Source organism: Physella acuta, unplaced genomic scaffold, assembly GCF_028476545.2.
Source record: "Physella acuta isolate Inbredline_101_S28 unplaced genomic scaffold, ASM2847654v3 ptg000712l, whole genome shotgun sequence".
Taxonomy (NCBI): domain Eukaryota; kingdom Metazoa; phylum Mollusca; class Gastropoda; family Physidae; genus Physella; species Physella acuta.
Window position 1 is genome coordinate 83,625 of NW_026732230.1, and position 18,536 is coordinate 102,160.

The window sequence follows — 18,536 nt, forward strand, 5'->3', positions numbered from 1 at the left end:
GATTTATATAAAATAATTAAGGCCTGAAATAGATTCTAGATGTATTAAGGCCTGAAATAGATTCTAGATGTAGAATTTACATTAAGTCTAGATCTAGAATTTACATTGAGTCTAGTGACCTAGATCTAGGCTAGATCTAGATCTAGGCTAGATTCATAACTTTCCTTCGACAGCTGATCTTTAGATCTAGAGAAATTTATCGTAAAACTAAATGAAAAAGACAGTTGAAAATTGATATAAGTGTTGGAACGTAATAAATACAGCAAACGGACGTATTGTTAAAGTTAAAGCCGACAGAAAATTAGCTTTAGAACGCGTTAAACATTGGAATGGGAACACAATCTTCTTCGATAGGCCGCCATTATCGATGTAAAAAAATAAACACATCATGTGACGTCACTGTTTCCGTCGAGTCTAGTGGCTTTTCAAATCTTTTTAAAAAATTGTGGTTAGTATACCTATGAATAAATCAATAAATTAATTAACGTCTTTAAATAAATTTGTAATTAACAGTCTGTCTGCATTAAAAAATTATTCTCTACCTACATACTATTTTACAGCTCTCCAGATAGAGTAGAACATATCACAATACTCGATCGGACAAACAAACAAATAAATATTCAAACATGTAAACAAACTTGACTTTTAGTAGTATACTAGACTACCCGTCATCCGTTGGATAACTGTGGGATTCGGGGGTCATCCATCAAAAAACATCACGTCTGTCACTCAGAGGCATGGCAACCCTTCCCGGCGCCCGGGGCAAACTTTTCAATTTGAACCCCCCCCCCCCCGCAAGATTTCGATTTGCACCCTTCCTCCCCCCAAACTTTTGATGTGCACCCCCTCAAGATTTTGATTTGAACCCCCCCCCCCCCACCCAAACTTTCGATTTGCATCCCCCTCAACCTTTCAATTTATTTTTCCAACCCATTTTGGCGCCCCCTAAGGTCGGCGCCCGGGGACATATGTCCCCCCACCCCCACCTCCTCATTACGCTACTGCAGTGTCACTTATCGTCACAAAAAACAGACCCCCACATTCAAAAATATGTTTTTTATCTTTTAAAAATACTGAAAACACCGATTTCGGAATATCCCTTCCTATACTGACGTCACAGGTGACCTACTCAACTCTACTTCACCTGCCCAGTGTCCCGCCGAGTCTTAGACAACATGTTTTTATCGTTTAAAAAACGATTCCAGCCGAGCATGTTTCTGACCACACTATCCTTTCATATGCTTAGGACAAAGAAACAGATGAACCCTACTTCACCTGCCCTGTGCCCCGCGAGGTCCTGATAGTCAACCTTATCATTCACATATAGGGCTTAAGAAAAAATAATTGAAAACGTAAAAAAAAGTTCTATTAATTTTTATGACACTGACTTTAAAATTTAGCCTTCATTCTCCATTTTTAAAATGCTTTTCTGGCATTTCTAGCCCTGGCCAGCTATACCATGTTTAAATAATGTGAACACCCGCCATTTTGCTCGTGGTAAACATGGCTTAAAAATGGTCTCCAAGTTAGTGAGTAATCCTACTATATCTAGATATAGAACCTAGATTTTAAAAATCTCATGTATTCTCGAATTAGATGATCATTGAAGCTAAACAAAGATTTATATAAAATAATTAAGGCCTGAAATAGATTCTAGATGTAGAATTTACATTAAGTCTAGATCTAGAATTTACATTGAGTCTAGTGACCTAGATCTAGGCTAGATCTAGATCTAGAATCTACGCTAGATTCATAACTTTCCTTCGACAGCTGATCTTTAGATCTAGAGAAATTTATTGTAAAACTAAATGAAAAAAGACAGTTGAAAATTGATATAAGTGTTGGAACGTAATAAATACAGCAAACGGACGTATTGTTAAAGTTATGGCCGACAGAAAATTAGATTTAGAACGCGTTAAACTTTTGAATGGGAACACAATTTTCTTCGATAGACGCCGCCATTTTATTGTACTAAAGAGTAAACAAAAAACTGTGACGTCACGGTCCCGCCGAGTGTAGTGGTCGTTCTAAACTTTTTAAAAAAATAGGGTTACTCTACGTATGAATAAATCAATAAATTAATTAACGTCTTTAAATAAATGTGTGATTAACAGTCTGTCTTGAAACAAATTTTTTTCTCTACCTACATACTATTTTACAGCTCTCCACGATGAGTGCAACCATGCGCAATAGTCAATCAGCCAAACAAAAAAAACAAACAAAAAAACAAACAAAAAAAAAAACAAATAAATATTCAAACATGTAAACAAACTTGACTTTTAGTAGTATATAGATAGATGATATGTAATGGAAGACCAATATTTTAGTTGTATGTAGACTATTATTCCGATTGTCTTACTTTTACTTTGTAAAGCTAGTTTTTATACCAACTCTGATTTTAAAAAAAACTTTCATTATGCTGTAATATTTTAGCATTTATGATGAAAATATATTTAGATCTGATTGTAGACAAAATACTTTTGTAAAAACAAATAATGTTAAGCTACTTTATTAGATTCATAAGTAATTATTGATTTGTTTTGATATTTATAATAAAATGTGTAGAATATACATATTTATATTAAGATATTGATTTTTTCCCCTTTTCGCTTGTCCCAGAAATTATAATGTAGTTTTTTTACAAGGGTTACGAACAGATTATGCTGCGTTCATTGTTTTTGGTTGTAGTGATATATATATATATATCTATAATATAAGCGGGCTGAGCGTGTGTCAGTCCTTCCTTCCTTCCTTCCTTCTGTCATCGCTATAGCTTTTGGAACCATAAAAGTAAACATTCGCACCATGCTGTGCTTTTCAGTGCACCGCAGTGTCTTATTATACGTATTAGAGTAGGGTTTGTTTATATAGCGGCATAGAGCTATTTTATAATTGCCACTGTGTTTACTCTTTTGCATAACTTAAAGAAAATATTAAATACACGCACATTGCTAAAACATATTAAAAGAATCAATGTCAAATATCATTTTCGTTTATATTCTTAGAAAAAGAGGATACATTTAAATAACATAATAACAGTACGGTAGAAAAATCAAATTAATTTAACTCTTTTCTAATTTTGACAAAGGAGGTAATTTAAAAATACATTAAACTCACGCTAATAAAAAATGTGAATGCAAATATACGTTCGTCATAGAAGGAATTGGTGTTGCAATAATATAATTAGCAAAATGTGAATGCAAATTATTCGGATGTGTAAGAGGAAATTATTGTTAGAAAATTATAATTAGCATGGATTGATAAAAGGCAATCTTTTATTTATTTTATTCACTGAATGTAGGCCCTACTGTTTATTACTTATAGTTTTTAATCAACTATTCAGCACTATTATAGACGCGTCATCACGTTCATTAGGTGCGCAATGGTTTTAGTTATGAAACTCTATTGTAAATTGTTAAAATTTAAAGTACTGGAAAAAAATGCGTGAATGGATAAAGTGAAATATTGTAGGTAAAACACGGATATTTTAAATACTGCCTATTATTTATACTGTTTACTAATTATTCTATCTTTCGGTTTGCGGACAAGCTAGGGGTTTTATAGGAGAGGCGTAGCGAGGGGAGGGCATATGTCCCCGGGTGCCGACCTTAGGGGGCGCCAAATTGGATTGGAAAAAATTTGCGAGGGGGGGGGGGGTGGAAATCGAAAGTTTTAGGGCGGGGGGGGGGGACAGGGGTGCAAATCGAAAGTTTGAGGGGGGTGCAAATCACCGGAAAGGGCGCGATTTGGCGCTACGGGCTAGACTGAGCAATATGCCTTTATGATTGCATTTAAATTGTGTTTATGTTATGAGTGTTGTGTTTGTTTTTTAGTTTGTGTTTTTTTTTGCGTTCGTTTGTGTTGTGTTTAGTTTTGTTCTGTTCCCAAGTTGGTACATTTAAAAAAGATTTACCGTGGCGGAGCACGGGATGCAGCTAGTATATATATATATATATATATATATATATATAGATATATATATATATATATATATATATATATATATATATATATATATATATATATATAAATAAATAAATAAATAAATAAATATATATATATATATATATATATATATATATATATATATATATATATATATATATATATATATATATATATATATATATACATATATATATATATATACTTATATAGAAGATATTACAAATTCGGCGCCTTTTTTTGCTATTTTCGCTCCCCCTACACCGAAAACCTGGGTACGCCTCTGATCTAGATACACACATTCATTATTCCTGCTGAATATAACTACTGAGTACATAAGAACCGACTTTTGTTTTGTCTAATGTGGCTCTGCCATTGCATGAATGACATTTTAGTGCTCGACCTTGTTAATTAACAGCAGACGATACATACAAAAAATGTTCGTCTGCTTGGTTTGCTATGTCACGCAGACCTGCAAATCACCTTTGCTTGACATTGGGTTCCGCGTCATACTTATAAACAAAGGGGAGAGAACTACGAAAAAAATGTTCCAGGTTAACAAAAAATTACAAGGTCGGTGTCAGAAGAAAAAAATACAACCCTGTTACTGTCAATAAATCAGACTCGGTAAATTGGCTTTAAATTAACAAACAAAGGCTCATCGATGATATAGAAGATCAATGGTTAGAAGGTGGAAGTTAATCAAAAGTATAGAAAAAGTTGATTTTTTAACGATTTATAATGATAGCTACAAAAAGCTAAAAATGCTTTTCTGAAAATTGTCTGTTTTTTTTGTTGGTTTTTTTTTAGCTCTCTTTCCCTACTACTTCCTTTGACTCTGTGAGTCTACCAGTCTAGCTTAAACCATTTTTTTTTTATATTTTAAATTGAACGTTTTTAGGTTAATTTCACGAACAGGAATCACGCTTGAGATTTCCTTAATGTGTAATAGGAATCTAATATTTAGCTTTATAAATTAATTATTACTTAACAAAAATCCAGTAATTTTAATGGATTCGCTGTAGTGTGGGTATTTTTAATGTAATATTTCAAAAAAATTTTCGCCTGGGCCTACTGTGTTAGTTTTAATCTATTTTTTTTTTAAAGAAATGTTATTATTTAATAAAAGTCTCATTGTATAATGGCATTAAAAATAAATCATAGAATATTTTTACAGAAAATTAGCCTAGATTTTAACTGTAAAAATAAAATCAAAATTTCCATTAAGCGTGAAATATTTAGATATTTCATTATTTGTTTTTTTAATTTATTATTTCTTGGCTAGACTTATCTTCCCTGATTTTATTTTTAGAATTGGTAATAATGACATCATGAACTAAGTTCTACAACCCACAGTCTACCATCATACGATAAGTTATTTACATATTCTTTATCACCACTGTCCTCGTTTTGTAATCGTACAGTTAATAACAAGGTTAATAGAATTCTTTACGGTAAAGTCTTTTATAATTTGGACTTTCTATTTCGCTATGTATAGTTTAATACAGTGTAAAAATAGTTATTTCAAATGGTGTTTAAGAAGATGTGAGGTAGAATTCAAATTATTTACCTTTGAAATAAAAAAAATAAACTTACTGATATTGATTACAATATGTTTTCTACAAGAGGGAGAAATTTGATATTTGTTATGTAAACTTCATGACTGTGGGCGAATGGGGTCCAATGGAGGAGAGAGGGGGTAATTAATGAATGATCCTCTTAATTAAACACAGTTGTTGTCTTCTTGTACTTCGTCAGCATGGACTTATAATTTTTTTTTGTTTCATTCATCTCTTCACGAAACACATTTTTTAAAGTTTTACAGTAACACGAACGTAACAGAAGTCTGGGCAATCGTGCCAAAACGCGGTAAGTGCACACCATTAGCATGATAAAAGGGGTGATAACTTTTGCAAGTACGGTTATCTCATCACGTGATGGCGGCGTGTTCATGGCTATCAGGGGAAGTAAGGACGGTGGCGGCTGCGTTATATATATATATATATATATATATATATATATATATATATATATATATATATATATATATATATATATATATATATATATATATATATATATGTGTGTGTGTGTGTGTGTGTGTGTGTGTTTGTGTGTGTGTGTGTGTGTATGGGTGTGTGTTGTATTGCTTTTTCTGTTGTGTGTTGCTTTTGGTAGAGGTTCAAGAACCTGTTATTAAAAATAAACCGCGAGTGATCTCCCCTAAACTTTCTCGAATATTCTTATATAAAATAACAGGGGATGGGAACTCGGGCTATAGACATGATTTTTAATCCATTTTAAATACTTAAAGTTTTAAAAATAGAATAAAATCTCGTAGACAAATTAATTGCACACCAAGTGAACGCCAAATAAAAAAGCGCATAATAGTGCGCAATATTATTAGTACTTCTAAAATTTACATTAGTTTTTTGAGAAATCGAAAGTAGCGTAAATTACTACTTCCAGTCAACGGAAATTACTCAAAATTTAACAGAAGGTAGAGAATTAGATCTTTTACTTACATGTGAAATTTCATGTATCTATCTGAAATAGTACTCAAGTTATAGGCTTTTGAAAAATTCAAAGTAGGAAAAGTACCACTTCCGGTTATCGAAAATCGCTCAAAAGTTGATACGGATCTACGATTTTGATAAAATACTTATATATGAAATTTCATCAACCTAGCTGTAACGGTACTCAAGTTATCGTGTTTACACACGGACACACACACACACAGACACACAGACATACGGACAGAATTGCAAAGCCCAGTTTTTCAGACTGGAATACGCATAAAACCTTTTAATTTTGATAAATCTGGATTGATAATTTTTGCCCGATTAAAATAAGTCCTCTATACTTCGGATGTGATGAAGGACTGAGGTGTAATACGGTGAAAATAGTTAAAATTTCAAGTGATTTTTGTGCACGATTACAATACTTTCTCTATACTTCGTATATACGAGAAAGTAATAATACACTTTTTTTATAGATATACATCTAATTCATTTTAATTTTACTTATTTTTATTCACACTTTAACTTTAAATTTTTCTAAATAAAACTTTTTAAAAATGTGTGTTTACAAGCTAAAAGTGTGGCAGACGTAACTAAAATATTGCTTTAGGTCTGGTGTACGCATTACGGCATTTACGGTCCCTCCTCAACCAGTACAGCTACAGCTTCCATTATTAGTCGTCTGTTGTACTGTTATTTATGTATGGGCTTTTCTTTTACACAATATGCTGGGTTTTTTTTAATTAAAAAAATTAAATTAAAAATTGTAATTTATGTTTGAATATATCCTTACAGATAACTGCGAGATTACTAGATATTCGATTACTGGGTACGGCCATCGGAAAAATACTTGTCAGTTTGTTTGGGCCGTATGCCACGTGACTATATCCACATATGCTGGCAGACGAGTCCACTGATCCACGGATGAGACGTGCCAGTTTCCAGGACCGCCTACCACCCGAGACACGTGACCTTCGGGTATGACAGCCATTGACTGCTGACGTCACGGGGTCGTAGATAGGGCGGAAATGTGGAGCGGGTACCGGGTTAAAGAACGGGTTGACGCGCAGAAGAGGGTGTTGGGGGGGGGGGGGGGGGGCAGGGGCGCCTATAGCATAGGCACGGTCTGGGTAAACTGAGAGCTCCGGGGGTGTCTAGCTAGCAATAAAAGGATAGGGGCGCCTACAGAATTCGTACTTATATTGTACATACATACACATACACATACACATACACATACACATACACATACACATACACATACACATACACATACACATACACATACACATACAGCTTGACACCGCTTAACATCTTCCATAGCCAATCGATTTAACTGTCTTTTGTTTAAAGTTTAAGGTTATTATATAAACGTGACACGGAATTTGTTGTGAAATTTTAAAACTCTTCACTCTCTCTCTCTCTCTCTCTCTCTCTCTCTCTCTCTCTCTCTCGTAATTTTATTCCCCCCCCCCCCCCCCCCAAGTTAAGACCGTAATTAGTGCACCCTACATGCCTACAGTTTCAAAAAAAAAATTATTTTACTCTCGGTTAAAGCTTTAAATCATATCGTTGCCGAGATTATCAATTACATATCAAGTTTATGACTGTTGTTATGTTAGGGTAAGGATGTGTGTCAGTCTATGCTAGGATTTGTTTAAGTGTTAGATTGATACGTGTGTTCTAATTCCGTAAGTCTATGGAGGAAATCTTTCGTTATTTTTTCTACTGAAAGCCAAGATAAAAAACCAAACAACAAAAGTCATTTTAGAAATCTTTTTTCATTAACTATAGGTCGACATGGTCAAACGTTAGGGCATTCGCCTACTATCCCAAAGGTCTTGAGTTTGGGTCTCGGTCCGGACTCGGGACTGTAGTATGCCCCTGAGTCCACCCAGCTTTGATGGGTACCTGACTAACGTTGGGGAAAGTAAAAAGCGGCTGGGCTTAGAGCTTACCACACCATTCCTTCGTATACCGAAGTCAAGAAACTATGAATTTTAGGTTTGAAAGTGGCGCTTTTATAAATGTTATTTCATTAACAGACAACAATTCCATTCTTGTATTTAGTGTTGGGGTAGTCGCTGTGATAATGTTATCAGTCGAACAAACACGCCGTCCCCCGACTATCAGCCTGACCTACACGTACCAAACAGCAGATATTCGCGGCTGTGTGTGTTTGCATTTTGGACTGGACATTCAATGTCAAGGTGATTGCGTCAAAGCTGACCTTATGACCCCCACGTCAAATGGGTGTGTCCTAATATGTCAAGATTAAACAAGAATAAGGAAACGGGGAGGATGTCCCAAATTAAGGTCAAGCTTTTTTTTTTTTTGGTAACCTTGGGTCATAACTCTTTCTTCGTTACTTAAATTATTATGGCTCGAACTAGATGTAGTGCTTGTTGATGGTGTTAATTATGTTCATGTTGCTGTTCATATTTTTATTGTTGTTGCTATTGTTAAAACTTGCAAGTTGTATATGACCAGATGGGTAGAGCCCTATCTCCACATTACATAATTACATCAGGGTTATACGATTGGCTATGAGCGAACATTTAGATCCTAAGGTAAAACATAACCAGCCGTGTTATTACAATCACGTACACACACAGTGGCGTAGCTAGGTGAGGATGGGTGGGGCAGCCGCCCCCTTTGGAGCGCAAAATCGGATAGAAAAAAATATAGAAAGCTCATTTTGAGCTACTTTTCTCAACTAGACAAAGTCGAAGTTGAGGAAAATAAACCGGGAATGATCTCCCCTAAACTTTCTCGAATAGTCTAATATAACACTACGGGGGATGGCAACTCGGAACAATATTTATAATCCATTATTAATTACTTAAACTTTTTAATAATACAATAGAATCTCGTAAAAAAAAAATTGCAAACCAAGTGAACGCCAGATAAAATATGCATAATAGTGCGGGATATTATTAGTACTTTATAAATTCACATGAGTTTTTTTTTTTTTTTTTTTGAGAAATCGGAAATAGCGTAAATTACTACTTCCGGTCGACGGAAATTACTCAAAATTTGAAAGAAGGCAGAGAATTAGAACTTTTACTTACATGTGAAATTTCATTTATCTATCTGAAATAGTACTCAAGTTACAGGCTTTTGAGAAATTCAAAGTAGAAAAAGTTCCACTTCCGGTTATCGGAAGTAGCTCAAAAGTTGATACGGATCTACGATTTTGATATAATATTTATATATGAAACTTCATCAACCTAGCTGTAACGGTACTCAAGGTATCGCGTTTACACACAGACTCACATACACACACAGAGACATACGGACATGATTGCAAAACTATGTTTTTCCGACTAAGGGAGCCCTAAAACGTCGAGATTTGTATATAGATCTACGAGATAGTAAGATTTGTATATAGATCTACGAGATAGTAAAAAAAAAAAAGACTGCTACTCGGTGTTACGGACTTATTTAAATGTTTTCTACATGATATGTGTGACATAAAAACAACTTCAATAAATAGCAACAGGTTTTGATTATTAATTCTCAATATTGTCTACCCAACCCATTGTGTTATTGGCTTTAATGTTGGTAAAAATACAATTTTAATAATTTTATTTTTAAAATATCTACGATCAACGGTGGACAATTTCAGTCAAAGGTAGACAACTCCATAAAATAAATTAATAGCAAGTTATTGGTATATTTCCTTACCATTGAACAAAACTTCTTGTTAGTCAAAAAATCAAAAGCTGTAATTATTCTAAGCTATTATCCTTTACTTTAAAATTTTAAATTTTTTAAAAAAACTTAAGCCTACTATTCATCTCGAATGTAGCATACATCTGAAGCTTTCTTCTACAATTTAATTAAATAAATCGGTCACTTTAATGACCCGACGGGGCATTGCTATAATACAATGCATACCTACACTCACCTCTCGACTCAAACCTTCATCATGACATTTAAACTACCATTAGAATATGCTAGATCTAATTCATTACACTATGTCATACGGCATACAGTTGTTATTTGTACTTACTAGATATAAATAGTAAGCTATATTATTACCTTAAACAAAGCAATCTAGTAACTACTAGTGAAGCGCTTGCAGTTAAAGTATTCATTTTTTTTTAATAATAATAATCTAACATAGTGAAGCCTATATACTATGATAGACCTGTATCTGAATATCGCAATAATTTTTTTTTTATTTATTCAGAAACTAGTGTTTTTTACAGACTTGTTTCTCCGGAGAGGCACTTGAAATTTTCGGGGGGGGGGGGGGGGCGGACTAAAATTTCCCGGGGGGGGGGGGCGGACACTGTTAAAAAATATATTTTCTATATAAATTAAATTCCATTTCGTTCGGGGGGGGGCGGTAGACTCTCTTTGGGGGGCCTCCCCTCCCGCCCCCCCCCCCCCCCGAAAAGATGCCTGAAAGAAACTCTGATTGTGAATGCAACATGTCCAAAAAATTAAGTTCCCCACTTAATTTTATACCTATTATCCTAAGATTTTTCTTTAAATGCGAAAAAGAAATTGTAGATTCTAAGCTCTTGTTTGTTGAAATACACTTTTCTCAATAATTATCAACACCAATTCTAAGTAGATCTAGGCCTAATGTAAGTAAACTTAGGCTAGTCATAGTCATCTAGCTGTATTCTGGCCAAAAAAAGGTTAGATCAAGAACTAGATCTATATTCTAGATCTAATTTATTTTTAAGCCGCTAATCGTAAACTAAAAATCTAAATCTAGATATCGGACGATATTTCGAGTCGACCCTTTTATCCCTAACATACAATGTTTACAAACAAGTTAACAACAGAACGACCCACCCGGTGTGGCCTCAACCAACCAACCTGACCTGTTTTTGTCTTTTTATAGTTTATTGATGTTGCTTTCAGTCAACTTTCATTTCAGTGTTAAGTGTTAGAAGTCAGGCCTATACTACAAGATCTAGATCTGTATACTAACTAACTATAGAATAGATCTATATATTATACTATATAGTATATAGGCCCTAGTATATAGATATAGACTGATATAGTATTAGTAGCGAGGCTCACTAAATCTTAATTTTAATTATTTATTTTTTTAACCAATACCAATAAAAGCTAGAGATATTTTTCTAACTAACTAGGCACTACATTTGATGATTTTAGCTCATTATGAACTAAAATACATGATTTTAATTATTGGTGCCATACAGCTTAGCTGTGAAAGATTTTTCCATGACAACCAGTCTGAGATCTGATTCCTAAAGTTGACCTGAAAACTACCTAGGAGGTTCGTAAGGATCATGTGTGGGGAGGGGGAAGTGGAGGTATGCTGCAATAAAACGAAATCGAAAGGATACTCGTAACTTGGTTATGTAATCTATTTACTATATTTTTAGCAAACGCCAAATGAATGAACCAAAAATAATCACGTATAAATGTTTAAAAATATATAGATCTAAACTTTTTAAAGGTATTCATTTTCACGTTTTATTCAGTCTTGATTAATCAGTGTAAATAGGAATGTTTAATTAGGACAATTATGCATAATAATACATAGATTGAGTTAACGGCGGAATCTAACCCTCCTCCCAGGCTCCCTTATCCAGCATGGAAGCTTTGTCTAGGCTGAGTTTTAAATATTAAAAAAAAGTATATAGGCATAATAAAATATCTGTTTTTATTTTTAAAACTGTCGTTGCATTAAATTTCATCACATATGAGCGAGAAATGCATTCCAAACATCGCCACTCATAGGCTGTGCGTAGTGATGGCTCGCTCGCGTTGTTTTGTCAACGAGAGAAACATCGCCCGTCCGAAGCTAGATCCAGGTGGAGTTTTAATACTTAAATTTGTATCTTGAGCTGGTGTGTAGATCTAGATAGATCTATTTAAAGATTGTTAGGCTACGCCTATCACATTAACGTCGATCACTTGTGAGTGAAAAATTATGCAAATTCATCACGAGCCCGCTTGCGTTCTTTCGTCACGCGAGCGGGTGCGCAAGTCCCTGTACTGTGTCAACTAGATCTAGATCTAAGAATGCAAACTTTTGTTTATGCAGGCTGTCCTCTAATATGATTATTATAATTTATTAGCCTAGCCCTTCTGGATCTAAATCATAATAATTAATTATATAAAAATGAAAGCAAATGAAAATAATATTAACTATAATTCGATCTAGTAGTAATTAGTAATAATAAAATCAAGTAAATAATTTAGCACCTAGACTTTTTCGAGATCGCGTTTCACCACGAGATCACAGGTTTACGGGCTTTTACAGAAATACCAACTAATTCCTATCTTCCCGTGTTCAGATCGAAATACTTAATTAATTTGTCCAGCAATGTAAAAATCAAAATTGGAAAATATTCACTTAACGCTCGTCAACACAAACGTAGTAAAGAGTCGATAGAGCCACCTAGGCGAACGTCTGCCGCCCAATAGCGGTCACGTGGGTTATGGAATTTTTACTTCTGGTGGTGACCGTTTTGGAGAATTTTTTAAAAAATTAGCGCATGTAATATTCGATTTATTTTTACACAGACTGTTAAATCTAATATTGATGTACTTTCGGTTTCCGATCTACATCGTAGTTGCTAATATTTAAAAAGATCTACGAATGTTTGTCGGCACCACTTTTTGAGCTTCGGTCTTCATTATCCAAAGCAATTTATAGCGTTTCTCTGGCATATTTAGCACTGCCAACTATAGTTTGTTTACATTATGTGAAAAAACCGCAATTTTTCACGAGGTAAACATTTTAAAAACGAATTCCTATAAAGTCACTTGGGCAGACAAGAAAAATGTCCGAAACTAAGCGTCCGGTTTAGGACGTCATGTTGTTGTTACAGAGGCGTAGCGACCCTTCCCGGCGCCCGGGGACAACGCTACTGTGTTGTTAGCAACCAGAGACGCTTTCAAGTTAGTTATCCTTGCTATAATAAGTATGCATCAAATACTCTCACCAATACCAATCTGAAGGGTAGATCGATGTGTTCCGCGGGCTTTTATAGCCTTGTAAGATACCTATCATCACATGGCCAGGTAAAAGATCACTAATGATTCTCAATTAGCCTAATTACGCAGGAAATCAAGGCCAAATTGTGAGCCCATTTGAAATAATATACAACCCTTTTAGCGTCTATTGCGCATACTTCCGTACAGCATCCATCACAATAGCGATGACGTCACAATTAAAAATTACGTGCTTTCAGTGACCTTTTTTGGGCGCCGATTTCTTAAAATGGTTATAAAATAATTACAATATTTTTTCACTAAACGATCAGTCTAATAATAGCCTACCGTACAGTGCCATTTGGACACCTAACAGACCATTATTTAAAGTTTTTAAACAACTCAAACTATACCCATGTTTACGTTTGACCTACATTGTCGGAAGCAAATTTTAATTTTTTTTTCTGGCAAAAATAGCTTTGTCATCTTCAGATAGCTTAAAATACGCAAAAAAACCGCCATTTTTCGCGTGATAATTATTTTTAATGTTAATGTTAAGGTGGTCTCTCGAACAAAGCTGAAAAAATTGCCCAATCGTAGGCCAAGGTGTGGTAGCCATGTTCTGGTTAGCAACCAAGGACGCTTTTGAGTTAGTGAGCCTCGCTAAGTATTAGTATATATATAGTATATAGATTATAGATAGAGTTATGCCTATTTAAATGTTATCCTTATTATGTCAGGGCCAACTGCCCATTTAATTTAATATAAACTCAAAACAATGATAGATCTATATATTATATTAGATAGGGCCTAATAATAATATATTATTTATGGCCGATGCTAGCCGGAATAAGATACGCATGCGCAATGGAGAGAAACTACGACTTGCCTTCGCGGCAATGTTTTGAATGGTACTGCGCATGCGTGTGTTTACAACCGCAGAACCCTAACACCAACCCTAATCCTATCCCTAACCCTGTCATTCTAGCCCTAACCCTAGGTCACTGCGCATGCGCAGAGCTATCTTTTGCCGACTAAGTGGAGACGTTGGGGAGAAAAATCTTCTTCCGAGTAGTCACTTCGATTATTTATTTCGGCCTATAAAAACAACAATCTCATTGTAATTAAAATTTATTAAAATAAGCATATTTTCTGAAAAACTGTTTACAGTACTTTACAGTACAGTAGACAGTTTAGGGTAACTTTTATACCAGTGTCCAATAATAGAATCTTCTTTTAAAAAGGGGTGTTAGATTACCAGTAGTTAACTAAATACACACATGGCTGCTAATATCAATGCTAACCCTAATCCTACCATACGCCTAACCCTAATTTATAACCATAAAATTAGTTGAGGTTACGATACTACTAACAACCCAACACACCTATCTTATGGAAGAGTCTATTATCAGACATCGGTATCTAAAATCATCTGACAGTTTATTTCATTTTCTTCATAGGTTAGAGGTAAAGATTATGAAAGTAAAGTGACAACCTGGTCCTAGATGACTATTTAAAATATTTCATCGGTTGCCAAGTACAAGAATGTTTTCTACAAGCTCCCAGCTCAAACACTGGCTTTTCAGTGGAGAAACAGAACTTTCTACATGCAGGACAAAAGCAAATGCAGCATATATTGAGAGCAGACGAGGAAATATGACAGTAATTATTTTTTAATTATACTATTAGTTATCTTATAACTGACATGTTGAAGGTATTTTTTTGTTTTTTTGGTGTGATTTCCATAATCCTGATTATTTTGAAAAGCTAAATTCTTAAAAGTAAATAGCATCTGTTCATTTAAATACTTAAAAGTTAGCTGTTAGTAACTTAATGTAGGCATATACTAATACTTTGTTGCCCTTTTTAAGTAGGCTTTCTCTTATTAATTGAAAATGATGCTCACTAAACTGAAGATTTTACATTTGAACAAAGGAATTATTATTTAGTGAAACTTTAATTTAAATACATATATTATATACTTTTGTTTTCAGGGGCATCATAATTGGAGTATATTTTCTTTTAAATTGTTTTTCTCTTTGTTTTCCAGGATGAGGCAGTCGCAGCCTACTTTTTATCACCAGCTGAGGAGAAAATTTTAAGCCGGCAGTATGAAGTTGTTTTACGCAGATTTTGTTCTGAATTTCAGCCACCCATGCCCAAATGTGTCATTGTGAGTAATTAAGATAGAAGAAAGTAAAATTATTATAATTGTATATGTTTTATCCAGGAATAAAATTTTATTATTGTTGTCATACACAGGGAACTTCACTGGCATTTTTTAAAAGATTTTATGTACACAATTCCAATATGGATTTCCACCCTAAAGACATAATGTAAGCCAAACACAATTTGTTTATAACTTTGGTTTAGTTACATTATTTCAAATTTAACCTGTATTTCTGAAAAAAAAATCTGTTAGAAATTTATTAAATGTAGGCCTAGATTTATTTTTGTTTATTAATGTTTTTGGTGTAGGTTAACTTGTGTCTACCTGGCTTGCAAGGTTGAAGAGTTTTATGTTCCTATTGGTCAGTTTGTGAGGAATCTCAGAGGTGACAGAGAAAAATTTGCTGATGCCATTCTTAGTTTTGAACTCACTCTGATGGCTAAATTGAACTACCATTTAACCGTCCACAACCCATTTAGACCTTTGGAAGGATTTTTTATAGATATTAAGGTAAACTAGGTTGTTCTCATTGGATTATTTATAGATATTACGATAAATTAGATGGCTCATTGCAAATTATTGAAAAAGAGCGTTTTTTAAAAAAGATCTCTCTTCCATGTTACATAATTTTGTACAGATCATATACACATCATTTTCTTTTAAATTATTTTCCTTCATCAGAATAATTTTTTCACATAATCTTAATTTTTTGCTGCCAATCCCTTGTTTCATTTCAGCTGCATTTAATCTAGACTTGAAGACCATTCAATAGTTTTGTAAATTAAAATGAATGGTCATTTTACTTTGTCCCTTAATTTTAAATTTGCTCCTTAATATTTTTTTATTTAATTTTTATTTTAACTTTTGAAACTAGAATAATGACATTCCTGTTTGTAAATTCCAACCAACAGACAAGATTCAAAGAAGCTCAAAATTTTGAAAGAATAAGAAAATCTGCTGAAGAATTTATAGAGCGGAGTTTACAGTCAGATGCTTGTCTCATATTTTCACCTTCACAGGTAGTGATTTATAAACGCCATAATTTATTAGAGAATCTTCGCTTAAAGACAAGTATATCTTTCTTAAAGTGTTTATAAATACTTTCAATTATTATAAAATTTAATAACATTCTTAATAAATGCGTCTAAACAAACATTTTTAAACAACTGATTGTGACATTGTAAAAAATAATTTCTAGCCAAAATAATAGTTTTCCCTATTGAATTATTATTTAAAGTTATTTTCCTTGAAAATATCTAGATAGCTCTTACTGCCATTAGATTTGGTGCAGCTAAAGAAGGAATACCCATTGACAAGTAAGTAGTAACATACATTTCTATAGGATCAGTAGAACATAGTATTTGTACACTAAAGCTTGGCAGGCTAGAACACTGTCTGCTCACTAGTGGTTTCTTAAAATAAAGTTATTTCCTCAACTGATATTATGTTGTAATGTGCAAAATGAATTTTATAAACCTGACTATATTACTTGTCTATCAGATACATTAAAGAGATACTTTTAAAATCAGCGAGTGAGAAGGAAGCTGAGAACACAATGTATCAATTACGGCGTAAGTGTTCAATTATTTCAATAGCTGATATGGGAATAATATTTACTCTAATTGCAGTGCAACAGGCTTATACATTTTTTTATGTAAATCTCCCATTTGACACCTAACTTGCTGTTTTATGCTTGTGTTAAAACAATTGATTATTGATTTACCTTCCTTACAAATAAAACATCCGTCATTAACTTAAATAAGGGGTTTCTTATAACTTTTTTCTCTGGTCTAGATATTTACAGTTAGCTAGTTGAAGTGTCTGCTGTATCATGCAGTACCTTTTGTTTACACAGCCTCCCATAACACACCTTTCCTCCAAAGTCACTAGGGGGAAGAGTGTGTTACTAATCATAATACACCCATTTAATTAAATGTCGAATAATAATATTTTTGCTACCCTTTTTGCTATATTAGAACGATTTGTGGATTTAAAAACGCCAGCTTCTAATGATCATTTTCACAGGGGTCAAATTCATTGTTAAAAATACTGAACAAGTGCCGAGAGAGCAGGGTCAAGCTGTACAGAAAAAACTAGACCAGTGTCGCAATCAAGAAAATAATCCAGATAGTGATGTGTGAGTTGGTCACTTAATACTGTCTAGTGTAGCAAGCTGGGCACATTGTTAAGTTCAGCTGTTTTGGTTCTACTTGTGTCTAAATTAAGTTGATTGGTTAATGTTATGGTTCCATTTAAAACTAGCATGTGTTTTATATAGTTTATGATCTCTCAGATATAAGCAGCGTATGTTGGAAAAACTGGATGAAGAGGAGGATATGAGGGTGAGAAAGAGAGCAAGGTTAACAGAGGTAAGAGTACAGTGTATTAATCATTAATTAATAATTACTTCATTATCATTGTAGATTCACTTTTATAACATGATAGTGTAAGCACACATTTATTTTAATCAGTGATTCTCATGCTGCACACTGGGAGATTTTGAATCAAGGAGTAATTTAAAACATGAGTTGACTAACCTGGCTCTGATAGTTGCCTTTATGGTTTCTCATGTCAACCAGTACTTATTACAAGAATCCATGGCTGGTTTCTTTCCTCTCCATCACCCTCCCAGTGTTAATGTTTGAGGAGAAATGTATAACTATTTTTTTAATGTGTTGCCTACCTTGTGTAATAGGAGGATTCTTTGTTTTTCTCTTTCTAATACAAGGACAAGTGAAGATTTGGCTTTGGTCTATCTCAGGAACTACCTTATGGATCTGATCTGGGACAATACCAGATTTTTGTCAGTAGCATGTCAGTACTGTCAAGTGGATCTAAATGTTGATACTCATGCACCTCAGTGGCTAGCTAGATGCCGGCGGCTTTTGTTATGATGTTAGTGTAAATAAAATAGACAATCTTCACTGACTTGTCTTCAATGAACACATTTTTTTTTAGATTTACTTATTGTG

General features: G+C 33.9%; 1 protein-coding gene across 2 annotated transcripts; it reads left to right on the top strand.

Moving 5' to 3' along the window:
- The first annotated feature begins 11,089 nt into the window (after positions 1-11,089).
- Positions 11,090-18,509, top strand: LOC131949737 (cyclin-H). Of its 2 annotated transcripts, none has more exons than XM_059311606.1 (11): positions 11,090-11,116; positions 14,855-15,056; positions 15,445-15,567; positions 15,657-15,730; positions 15,873-16,074; positions 16,476-16,583; positions 16,825-16,880; positions 17,065-17,135; positions 17,590-17,701; positions 17,858-17,933; positions 18,260-18,509. In XM_059311606.1, exons 2-11 carry the CDS (start codon positions 14,940-14,942, stop codon positions 18,284-18,286), a joined length of 966 nt encoding a protein of 321 aa, XP_059167589.1. In that variant the 5' UTR covers positions 11,090-11,116; positions 14,855-14,939; the 3' UTR covers positions 18,287-18,509. The 2 variants fall into 2 exon arrangements, with proteins under 2 accessions (XP_059167589.1, XP_059167590.1); XM_059311607.1 differs by having other exon boundaries at positions 18,293-18,509.
- Positions 18,510-18,536: the final 27 nt, after the last annotated feature.

Bases quoted from the DNA above. Each gene is read 5' to 3' on its own strand.
- LOC131949737 (XM_059311606.1), top strand. From the start codon at position 14,940: ATGTTTTCTACAAGCTCCCAGCTCAAACACTGGCTTTTCAGTGGAGAA. The intron at 16,075-16,475 runs GTAAACTAGGTT...TCCAACCAACAG, and splicing joins GATTTTTTATAGATATTAAG to ACAAGATTCAAAGAAGCTCA. The intron at 17,934-18,259 runs GTAAGAGTACAG...CTTGTGTAATAG, and splicing joins AGAGAGCAAGGTTAACAGAG to GAGGATTCTTTGTTTTTCTC.